Raw genomic sequence first — 12447 nt, 5'->3', positions numbered from 1 at the left:
CGTCATTTGTTTAGAATTCAAGGCACACTTAACCAGCATGGCTACCACAACATTCTGCAGAGATACGCCATCCCACCTGATTTGCGCTTAGTGGGACTATCATTTGATTTTCAACAGGACAATGACCCAACACACCTCCAGGCTGTGTAAGGGCTATTTGACCAAGAAGGAGAGTGATGCGGTGCTGCATCAGATGACCTGGCCTCCACAATCACCCGACCTCAACCCAATTGAGATGGTTTGGGATGAGTTGGACCGCAGAGTGAAGGAAACACAGCCAACAAGTGCTCAGCATATGTGGGAACTCCTTCAAGACGGTTGGAAAAGCATTCCAGGTGAAGCTGGTTGAGAGAGTGCCAAGAGTGTGCAACGCTGTCATCAAGACAAAGGGTGGCTACTTTGAAGAATCTAAAATCTAAAATATAATTCTACTTTTTTGGTTACTACATGTTCCATATGTGCTTTTTCATAGTTTTGATGTCTTCACTATTATTCTGCAATCTATAAAATAGTAAACATAAAGAAAAACCCTTGAATGAGTAGGTTTGTGAAAAACTTTTGACTGGTACTGTATATCTGAAATGCAGCCATATACACAACTATTGTCATTTTGCACGCAAGAAATCACGCTACAGTATGTTGAAGAGAAGCACCACAAAGATTGATAGGCCAAGACGTGCTCATTAAAACAGCACAAACTGTAACCATCGATTTAGGACCCTAGCCAGTCAAGGCCATGAAAGTATAACGCTAGATGCACTGCCAATTCCGACACCACCTGAGTGGACAGCCGGACAACAGGAGCACTGTGCAAGTGCTCACCTCAGAGCACAACCAACTGGCTACATTGGCCATTGTCCCTATACCCATCAATAACACAAACCTGTATATCTATCAATAGCAATTAGACCTGCAAAAGCAAGGAATAACATTAAAAATCACAGTAAAAAGCAAAGGCCTAAATTGTACATTACATTCAGAAATCAACTGCACAACCAGTAGGGTTACATGAGGGAAAACAAATTAATTAACAATTATGTTGTTGTTTACGCAATAGAAAAAACAGCCCCTTATAAATGCAATCTTGGTCAGGTGGGCATAATTTGAAAGCTTGTTCTTCTGCCAACATGACTAAGTTATAAAATGTTATCTTACAGTGTTAGGCTTTAACACATAGAAAGGAGTCATGAGCAATGTTCTCTCTAATTTTGGCGGGCACTGAGGGCATTTTTGGTCTTGTGAGCTGAAACTTGAAGATGTGAGAATTTTGTGCAACTTCCAGGCTGGGTTTACAGTGAACACTGAGGCTGTACCCTTACAGTTTTAGACAGTAGCCAATAGGCTATTGTGGCTATTTTGGTATAATGTAGCCCTACCAACAAAACCAATGGAGCAAATCCAATAACATGTTCACATGGAAATAGCTTTTGATTTCTATGATATAGCCTACAGTAGCCCATATGTGGTGTTCAATGCAGGCCTACATTGCATGACACTTTTAAAAAGGTTTTTACATTATGAAGGGCTTGACATTAATTCATGATTTTTTACTTGGTCTGTAACACCATAGGCCAAATACTGTAGGTGACTGTAAATTTCATTGTATGGTGCAAGAAACCACTTTACAAACTACAATGAATTATTACTACCATACAGATAATTAGACAATGTAGGCTATCCCTCTGCATATTAGCGTATTTGCATATTCAAGCCTGTCTCAAAATAAAACACTGCCCCTTTAATTAAGACACAAGCTTTTTACCTGACTAGCTTTTCAAAGACAGCTTGAAATGCAGTCTACACGTGTTGTGCTCTTGTAGGAAGAAGCATTAACTCCCCATTGCTGACCTATTCTTATAATAATAATTTTACTCCATTGCCCTCTGGCTCTGCCTACAACAAAATTACAGACTCAAGCTTGCAAAGTTAGATTTGTTATGGTTTGTTGCATTGAAAAGGAGCTGATATAATGTTGACTAGATCACAGGAAAAACTTGATCTATATAGTGCAAACTAATGGGGCAAACTCAGTGAATTTCAATCTCTTGCATCTCTGCACAGTTTGGTATTTTTTCTGCAGGGCAGTCCTGCAGGAGCACATGCGCAATTTAGAGGGAACATTGGTCATATGAGGACGGTGTTCTGCTATGGATTTTCTTCACGATAGACAAATATGGGTCAAGTCTGTTCAGAACAACCCAGGGTATGAAGCAATGTCCTCTTGTAACTGTACATCAAAGATAGTGATCATAAATGTTGACAAGGTATATAACATTAGTTTTATGAAATGGAAATGTGAAGTGCACATTTGGACTCAGGGGTGTTTGGCTTGCTTGTATGACATCAAAGCTGTATTTATTATAATCCTGAACTTCTTATCTTTCAAAATGCATCTAGTCATCCTAATTTACATCATTTCCCTCACTCAGACAACAAAACGTGCAAAGGTTGCCCAATTAGCAACTTCTTGTTGCATGAGGTGCTTAAGGTCAGGTCAGTCAAACTCGATTCCTCTGATGTTAAAAAAATACAGACCAGTATCACATTTTTATTTTCTTTCCAAAACACTCTCTAGCTATCTCTCTCAGAACGATCTAATTGACCCTTACCAGTCAGGCTTCAAGACGCATCACTCAACCGAGACTGCTCTTCTCTGTGTCATGGAGGCTCTCCACACTGCCAAAGCTAAATCTCTATCCTCTGTTCTCATCCTCCTAGATCTATCCGCTACCTTCGATATAGTGAACCATAAGATCCTCCTCTCTACCTTCTCGGGGCTGGGCGTCTCAGGCTCTACACACTCTTGGATTGCATACTACCTGGCATGCCGCTCCTACCAGGTGTCATGAAGAGGATCTGTGTCTGCTCCACGTACTCTCAAGACTGGTGTCCCCCAGGGCTCGGTACTAGACCCTCTCCTCTTCTCTCTATACACCTCTATACACTGTGATATGTGGTTGTCCCACTTAGCTATCTTAACTATAAGTCTGTAACTGTACGTCCGTCTGGATAAAAGCATCTGCTAAATTACTAAAATGTTTTTTTTAAATAATGTAAAAAACAATATAGCACTGTGAAGCGCAGAGCCTGAGCTCTGACGTTATTAATAGCATTTTACTTACAGCCACTGGGCCAAATTTAGGTGCTTAACAGAGCCCAAATCTGCCATTTTCAACCTGTTAACGGGCACGTGTGTCAAGGGCTATGGAAGCAAGAGATGCTACAAGTCAGTAAGGTGTGCTGAGACAGCTGTGGATGCACAGACCTTCCTCATACTGGAGCAGAAAATAAAGGTCACATAAAACATGGCCAGTGAATAGTATTAAATATATAACTTTTTAAACAACTACACAGGCTTCCTTTTTTGAGTTGCATTGACTGTTGTTTTTAATGGTATCCTTATAATATGACTGGTCCAGACCAGTATGTTGTTGTACACAGTTTATTTGAGCCTCTATTTCTGCTTTTGAATGTAATTAGAGTTGCTACAGCACTAAGGCAGCATCGCCCACAGCCTATCTGAGCAGCCATCTGCAGAAGTGTGATAAAACAGCCACATGGGGGGTGGGGGTGGGGGGTGGGGGGGGGGGTGGGGGGGGGTGGGGGTGTGATGGTGTGATGGTGTGAAATAAGTGAGCTAGCCATTTCACAAGAACACCCTCCCAACACCAGCTCATGGTCAGAAATACTGCCACTCCTGTACCACTTTCAGCACTCTGCCAATCTGTTCTACTCAAAGAGCATCAATACAAATCTATGGAAATCCAACCTTTAATATGAATGACATTGGTAATAGTAAATGATGTCCAGTCATTACAACTAGAGAGAGCTTAGAATGATGTGGTCAGTGGCACATAGTGACTCGTTTACCTTGGACCTGTGTCTGGTACACCACAAAGTACTTGTCATTCCCACAGCTCTCAAACTCTTCACCATGGCAGTGGTGCAGGCACATTTCCTCATCCTCCATCTCATGGAGGGAGAAGTGGGGGGTGGGGAACCCACAGAGACACCTGTCTCCAGCTAGAACCGCTAGGGACAGCTCCTTGAGGGCAGGAAGGAGAGAGGAGTGGGATGTCAGAGGGAGAAAGATATATGCATATGATACACATGCACACAACACTATAGCTGTGTTTAATACTCATACTAACCGCACTAACCATACTATTTTTGATGTAAATTGAGTATATAGTATGCTTATTAATCATAGTATGGATATAGTTAGTATGCCAAAAGTTCCCGGATGACATAATAAATTCGCCAAAATATGAAGTATACATGCAGTGGACACTATTTCAGTGCTTTTAGGGTCCATAATGCAATTTTTCAGGAAATGGGCATGGCTTCATACATTTCCAGATTTTAAGAAAATTTAGGAAAATATGCAGCCAAAGTCTGATGAGAGCGGATATGTCACGACTTCCACCGAAGTCGGCTCATCTCCTAGTACGGGCGGCGTTCCATTTTTCATTGTTCCATTTGTTTTGTCTTGTTCCCCGCACACCTGCAACATCTTGGCGCCACGATGAATCGCGGTGTCCAGACCATGGACCGCTGGGAGAGACAAGGAGTCTCTCCAGGGCCTCGACCAGCACAACCAGGGGTATCTCTACCCGCCCCTCCTGGATCCGATCCCAGTAGGATGCTTCTCTCCCTTCCCAGGGAGTATGATGGGACGGCAGCACGGTGCCAGGGGTTCCTATTACAGCTGGACCTATACCTGGCCACCGTTCACCCAGCTCCATCTGGAAGGGAGAGGGTGTCCGCCCTCGTCTCAAGCCTCTCAGGGAGAGCTCTGGAGTGGGCAAACGCCATGTGGGGAGAAGGAGATGGACCACTTCGAAGAGTTCACCCAGTCTTTGACAATCCGCCCGAGGGTAGAGCGGCGGGGGAGCGGCTCTTCCACCTGAGGCAGGGGACGAGGAGCGCCCAGGAGTTCGCCCTCGAATTCCGGTCTTTGGCCGCCGGAACAGGATGGAACGACAAGGCCCTTAACGACCACTATCGATGCAGCCTGCCCGAGGACGTCCGGCGGGAGCTGGCCTGCAGTGATGCCACCATCACCTTTGACCAACTGGTGGATCTGTCCATCCGGATGGATAACCTGCTGGTCACCAGCGGACGTCCAGAGAGGGCTCTGTCGGTTTCATCTTCCAGCACCCCCGCTCCGGTGCCCATGGAGCTGGGAGAGGCTGCGCTTAGGGAGGCTGGAGGAGGGGCCTTCACGTGCACCATCTGTGGCCGCAGAGGGCTCACTGCTGGTCGGTGCCGGGTTGGTCCCACTGGGAGTCGAGGCAGCAGGCAGGGCTCTCTGGCGTCACCCCAGGTGAGTAGGCACCACTCTCATCCAGAGCCCTCTGTTAACCACCTGTTTGTTCATGTTTGTTTTCCTGAGTTTTCCCCGCATATGGGACTCGTCGATTCAGGCGCGGCTGGGAATTTTATCGACAGAGCGTTCGCCCTTAGTTTAGGAATTCCCATGGTTCCTGTTAGACCTTTCCCGGTACACCACTGGATAGTTGACCATTAGGGTCCGGGTTAATTAGGGAGGCCACCATCTCCCTGGCCATGGTGACGCGGGGCAGTCACAATGAGAGAATCAGTCTCTTCCTCATTGACTCTCCTGTGTTTCTCGTGGTACTAGGCCTTCCCTGGTTGGCTCGTCATGACCCCACCATTTCATGGCAACAGAGGGCTCTAACGGGGTGGTCGCGAGAGTGCTCGGGGAGGTGTGTAGGGGTTTCTGTTGGTGCTACCACGGTGGAAAGTCCAGACCAGGTCTCCACCGTGTGCATCCCCCCAGAATATGCCGATTTGGCTCTCGCCTTCTCCAAAAAGAAGGCAACTCAATTACCACCCCATCGACAGGGGGATTGTGCGTTAAATCTCCTGGTAGATGCTGCACTTCCCAGGAGTCACGTGTATCCCCTGTCGCAAGCAGAGAGGTGGCTATGGAGACATATGTCTCTGAATCACTCCGTCAGGGGTACATTCGGTCCTCCACTTCACCCGCCTCCTTGAGTTTATTTTTCGTGAAGAAGAACGAGGGAGGTCTGCGCCCATGCATTGACTATCGAGGTCTCAATCAAATCATGGTGAGGTACAGTAACCCGCTACCTCTCATCGCCAAGGCAATTGAGTCAATGCACGGGACGCGCTTCTTCACAAAACTGGATTTCAGGAGCGCTTACAACCTGGTGCGTATCCGGGAGGGAGACGAGTGGAAGACAGCGTTCAGTACCACCTCAGAACATTATGAGTACCTCTTCATGCCGTACGGGCTAATGAATGCTCCATCAGTCTTCTAATTCTTCGATTCGATTTTCAGGGACCTGCACGGGCAGGGTGTGGTGGTGTATATCGATGACATTCAGATATACTCCGCTACACGCGCCGAGCATGTGTCCTTGGTGCGCAGGGTACTTGGACGACTGTTGGAGCATGACCTGGCTGAGAAATGCCTGTTCTTCCAGCAGGCCGACTCCTTCCTAGGGTATCGCATTTACACATCGGTGGTGGAGATGGAGAGTGACATTTCAGCCGTGCGTAATTGGTCGACTCCCACCGCGGTAAAGGAAGTGCAGCGGCTTTTAAGGTTTGCCAATTACTACCAGAGATTTATCCGGGGTTTTGGCCAGGTGGCTGCTCCTATTACCTCACTGCTGAAGGGGGGGTCCTGTTTGTTTGCAGTGGTCGGCTGAGGCAGACAGGGCTTTTGGGCACCTAAGGGCTCTGTTTACTTCGGCTCCCGTGCTGGCCCATCCGTATCCCTCTTTGGCGTTCATAGTGGAGGTGGACGCGTCCGAGGCTGGGATAGGAGCCGTGCTCTCTCAGCGCTCAGGCACGCCACCGAAGCTCCGCACCTGTGCCTTCTTCTCGAAGAAGCTCAGCCTGGCGGAGCGGAACTATGATGTGGGGGACCAGGAGTTGTTGGCTGTGGTTAAAGCATTGAAGGCGTGGAAACATTGGCTTGAGGAGGCTAAACACCCTTTCCTCATCTGGACTGACCACCGCAACCTGGAGTATATCCGGGCAGCGAGGAGACTGAATCCTCGTCAGGCAAGGTGGGCCATGTTTTTTACCCGTTCTGTGTTTACCCTGTCCTACAGACCAGGTTCCCAAAATGTGAAGGCAGACGCACTGTCCCGGCTGTATGACACAGAGGAGCGGCTCACGGATCACACTCCCATACTACTGGCCTCCTGCCTGGTAACGCCGGTCGCGTGGGAGCTGGACGCGGACATTGAGCAGGCGTTACGTACAGAGCCCGCTCCCCTCCAGTGTCCAGCTGGATGTCTGTACGTTCCGTCTGCTGTCCGCGACCGGCTGATCTATTGAGCCCACACGTCACCCTCCTCTGGTCACCCTGGTACCGGTCAGACGGTGCGCTGTCTTAGTGAGAAGTACTGGTGGCCCACTTTGGCTAAGGACATGAGGATTTATGTTTCCTCCTGCTCGGTGCGTGCCCAGTGCAAGGCTCCTAGGCACCTGCCCAGAGGTAAGTTACAACCCTTACCCGTTCCACAGCGGTCGTGGTTGCACCTGTCGGTAGATTTCCTGACCGATCTTCCTCCCTCCCATTGTAACACCGCGATCCTGGTCGTTGTGGATCGTTTTTGTAAGTCCTGTCGTCTCCTCCCATTGCCCGTTCTCCCTACGGCCCTACAAACTGAGGAGGCCTTGTTTACACACGTCTTCCGGCACTACGGGGTACCTGAGGATATAGTGTCTGATCAGCGTCCCCAGGTCGCGTCGAGGGCCTGGAAGGCGTTCATGGAACGTCTGGGGGGCTCGGTCAGCCTTACCTCAGGTTTTCACCCTGAGAGTAACGGGAAGGTGGAGAGAATAAACCAGGATGTGGGTAAGTTTCCTATTGCCAGGACCGGCCGGGGGAGTGGGCAGCATTCGTGCCCTGGGCAGAAATGGCCTAGAACTCACTTTGCCACTCCTACACTAACCTCACCCCCTTCCAGTGTGTATTGGGGTATCAGCCGGTTCTGGCTCCTTGGCATCAGAGTCAGACCGAGGCTCCTGCGGTGGACGACTGGTTCCGGCGCGCGGAGGAAACATGGGATGCCGCCCATGTCCACCTTCACTTTCTGGTCTGCGAAATACCAGCAACAGTGTGTGAAAACCTTGTGAAGACTTACAGAAAACGTTTGACCTCTGTCATTGCCAACAAAGGGTATATAACAAAGTATTGAGATAAACTTTTGTTATTGACCAAATACTTATTTTCCACCATAATTTGGAAATAAATTCATAAAAAATCCTACAATGTGATTTTCTGGATTTTTTTTCTTCTCATTTTGTCTGGCATAGTTGAAGTGTACCTATGATGAAAATTACAGGCCTCTCTCATCTTTTTAAGTGGGAGAACTTACACAATTGGTGGCTGACTAAATAGTTTTTTGCCCCACTGTATGTTACATGTTTGAGTCGTCATGTGCATTAGTATCACAATTTCTAACTTATTTGCATTCATTTGTACTTACACTTGTGTGTTGACTCCATATTAATGTTGGTTTTAAGTTTTGGCTGACTTTTCTTAGCGGATGTACAATCATCGCAAATTGAATTACGGGCCGTTTCAGGCCCGGAGTGAACATAATTGTACACTCGCAATCTCACTCAAAAACGAGGGCTGAGGGGATTACGTTGCCAACTTCCCTTGCTTGGCTTATCATTTGGACCAAAGACAAAGATGGCCATGGGGATTCCCCCAAGGGCAAAGGGCGAGGGTAAGTGGAGGAGGGTGTGTCTTATGAGTTTGAAATGCAGCCCTAGTAGCTCCTTTGAAAGGATAATGTTTGTTTACAGTATAATAAAATTAAGTAATAGTATATACTATGTAGTATGTACTCATTAAGTATGTAGTATACAATATGTTAGTATGGGTATTCGAACACAGCTAACCTCTTTCTCTTCCTCAGCAAACAAGCAAACACACATCAAAATCTGACATCACAACAAGTACATTTCCCTCACCTTCTCTGTGCAAAAGTCCACACACTTCTCCACGGACATGTTCTGGATGACAGCGCTGATGGGCAGGGCGAGGGTGACGTTGTCAGGTCTGTGGAAGCACCCTTTAAAGATGGCACTCCCATCTGAACCAGGGATAAACACAACCAACACAACATACTAGATTAGTATTGATCACTAACACATTTTCATGTGTGTTCTGACTGAAAAAAGCTTTTTACCCCTATAGTATCCATCGACCCTTCCCTTGGCCTTGCTAGGAACCTAACACAGAGAAGCCTGCCCTGACCCAGCAGCAGCCTGTCCTGACACAGAAGCGGCCTGCCCTGAGCCGTTGCCATCACACCAGGGACTGCCTGGCTCTCCTGCACTGGCTGTCTCAACAACCTTCCTCCCCAGACTGTCCCTATGGGCAACCACAGTGCAAACAGGCCCAGCCATACTGTAGAACAGCAAATAACAGGCCCAGCCATACTGTAGAACAGCAAATAACAGGCGCAGCCATACTGTAAAACAGCAAATAACAGGCCCAGCCCTACAGTACAAGAGCAAATAACAGGCCCAGCCATACAGTAAAACAGCAAATAACAGGCCCAGTCATACGGTACATCAGCAAATAACAGGCCCAGCCATACTGTAAAATAGCAAATAACAGACCCAGCCATACTGTAGAACTGCAAATAACAGGCCCAGCCATACTGTAAAACAGCAAATAACAGGCTCATACTGTAAATCAGCAAATAACAGGCCCAGCCATACTGTATAACAGTAAATAACAGGCCCAGTCATACTGTAAAACAGCAAATAACAGGCCCAGCCATACTGTAAAACAGCAAATAACAGGCCCAATCATACTGTAAAACAGCAAATAACAGGCCCAGTCATACTGTAAAACAACAAATAACAGGCCCAGCCATACAGTAAAACAGCAAATAAAAGGCCCAGCCCTACAGTAAAACAGCAAATAACAGGCCCAGCCATACTGTAGAACAGCAAACAACAGGCCCAGCCCTCCAGTAAAACAGCAAATAACAGGCCCAGCCCTACAGTAAAACAGCAAATAACAGGCAAATACTGGAAATCAGCAAATAACAGCCCCAGCCAAACTGTAAAACAGTAAATAACAGGCCCAGTCGTACTGTAAAACAGCAAATAACAGGCCCAGCCATACTGTAAAACAGTAAATAACAGGCCCAGTCGTACTGTAAAGCAGCAAATAACAGGCCCAGCCATACTGTAAAAAAAGCAAATAACAGACTCAGCAATACTGTAGAACAGCAAATAACAGGCCCAGCCATACTGCATATCAGCAAATAACAGGCCCAGCCATACTGTAAAACAGCAAATAACAGGCCCAGCCATACTGTAAATCAGCAAATAACAGGCCCAGCCATACTGTAAAACAGTAAAGAACAGGCCCAGTCGTACTGAAAAACAGCAAATAACAGGCCCAGCCATACTGTAAAACAGCAAATAACAGGCACAGCCCTATAGTAAAACAGCAAATTAAAGGCCCAGCCCTACAGTAAAACAGCAAATAACAGGCCCAGCCCTAAAGTAAAACAGCAAATAACAGGCCCAGCCCTACAGTAAAACAGCAAATAACAGGCCCAGCCCTAAGGTAAAACAGGAAAAAACAGGCCCAGCCATACTGTAGAACAACAAATAACAGGCCCGGCCATAATGAAGAACAACAAATAACAGGCCCAGACATACTGTAGAACAGCAAATAACAGGCCCAGCCATACTGTAAAACAGCAAATAACAGGCCCAGCCATACAGTAAAACAGCAAATAACAGGCCCAGCCATACTGTAAAACAGCAAATAACAGGCCCAGCCATACTGTAAAACAGTAAAGAACAGGCCCAGTCATACAGTAAAACAGCAAATAACAGGCCCAGCCATACTGTAAAACAGCAAATAACAGGCACAGCCCTATAGTAAAACAGCAAATTAAAGGCCCAGCCCTACAGTAAAACAGCAAATAACAGGCCCAGCCCTAAAGTAAAACAGCAAATAACAGGCCCAGCCCTACAGTAAAACAGCAAATAACAGGCCCAGCCCTAAGGTAAAACAGGAAAAAACAGGCCCAGCCATACTGTAGAACAACAAATAACAGGCCCGGCCATAATGAAGAACAACAAATAACAGGCCCAGACATACTGTAGAACAGCAAATAACAGGCCCAGCCATACTGTAAAACAGCAAATAACAGGCCCAGCCATACAGTAAAACAGCAAATAACAGGCCCAGCCATACTGTAAAACAGCAAATAACAGGCCCAGCCCTACAGTACAAGAGCAAATAACAGGCCCAGCCATACAGTAAAACAGCAAATAACAGGCCCAGCCATACTGTAGAACAGCAAATAACAGGCTGAGCCATACTGTAGAAGAGCAAACAACAGGCCCAGCCATACAGTAAAACAGCAAATAACAGGCCCAGCCATACTGTAAAACAGCTAATAACAGGCCCAGCCCTACAGTAAAACAGCAAATAACAGGCCCAGCCATACAGTAAAACAGCAAATAACAGGCCCAGCCCTGCAGTAAAACAGCAAATAACAGGCCCAGCCATACTGTAGAACAGCAAATAACAGGCCCAGCCATACTGTAGAACAGCAAATAACAGGCCCAGCCCTACAGTAAAACAGCAAATTACAGGCCCAGCCATACTGTAAAACAGTAAATAACAGGCCCAGCCATACTGTAAAACAGTAAATAACAGGCCCAGCCATACTGTAAAACAGTAAATAACAGGCCCAGTCATACGGTACATCAGCAAATAACAGGCCCAGCCATACTGTAAAATAGCAAATAACAGACCCAGCCATACTGTAGAACTGCAAATAACAGGCCCGGCCATAATGAAGAACAACAAATAACAGGCCCAGACATACTGTAGAACAGCAAATAACAGGCCCAGACATACTGTAGAACAGCAAATAACAGGCCCAGCCATACTGTAAAACAGTAAATAACAGGCCCAGTCATACTGTAAAACAGCAAATAACAGACCCAGCCATACAGTAAAACAGCAAATAACAGGTCCAGCCATACTGTAAAACAGCAAATAACAGGCCCAGCCCTACAGTACAAGAGCAAATAACAGGCCCAGCCATACAGTAAAACAGCAAATAACAGGCCCAGCCATACTGTAGAACAGCAAATAACAGGCTGAGCCATACTGTAGAAGAGCAAACAACAGGCCCAGCCATACAGTAAAACAGCAAATAACAGGCCCAGCCATACTGTAAAACAGCTAATAACAGGCCCAGCCCTACAGTAAAACAGCAAATAACAGGCCCAGCCATACAGTAAAACAGCAAATAACAGGCCCAGCCCTGCAGTAAAACAGCAAATAACAGGCCCAGCCATACTGTAGAACAGCAAATAACAGGCCCAGCCATACTGTAGAACAGCAAATAACAGGCCCAGCCCTACAGTAAAACAGCAAATTAC

The 12447-nt window shown here is 46.7% G+C and overlaps 1 protein-coding gene across 6 annotated transcripts in view; it reads right to left on the bottom strand.

The window, feature by feature from the left end:
• LOC139389656 (sialate:O-sulfotransferase 2-like) overlaps window positions 1-12447 on the bottom strand; it is a 101324-nt gene that overhangs the window by 18255 nt on the left and 70622 nt on the right. For 4 of the 6 annotated variants that reach the window (XM_071136525.1, XM_071136527.1, XM_071136526.1 and 1 more), the window contains 2 exons: window positions 8989-9110; window positions 3871-4045 (listed from right to left, as the gene is read on the bottom strand). The exons of the other annotated variants lie outside the window; for them this stretch is intronic. In XM_071136525.1, coding sequence (XP_070992626.1) covers window positions 3871-4045; window positions 8989-9110 — 297 coding nt within the window. The remainder of the gene's footprint in view (window positions 1-3870; window positions 4046-8988; window positions 9111-12447) is intronic. 6 annotated transcript variants of the gene reach the window in all.

The sequence above is a fragment of the Oncorhynchus clarkii genome, chromosome 30 (genome assembly GCF_045791955.1).
Source record: "Oncorhynchus clarkii lewisi isolate Uvic-CL-2024 chromosome 30, UVic_Ocla_1.0, whole genome shotgun sequence".
NCBI classification, from domain to species: Eukaryota; Metazoa; Chordata; class Actinopteri; order Salmoniformes; family Salmonidae; genus Oncorhynchus; species Oncorhynchus clarkii.
Note: the sequence above shows the minus strand (reverse complement) of the source record. Positions and strands in the feature narration are given on the sequence as shown.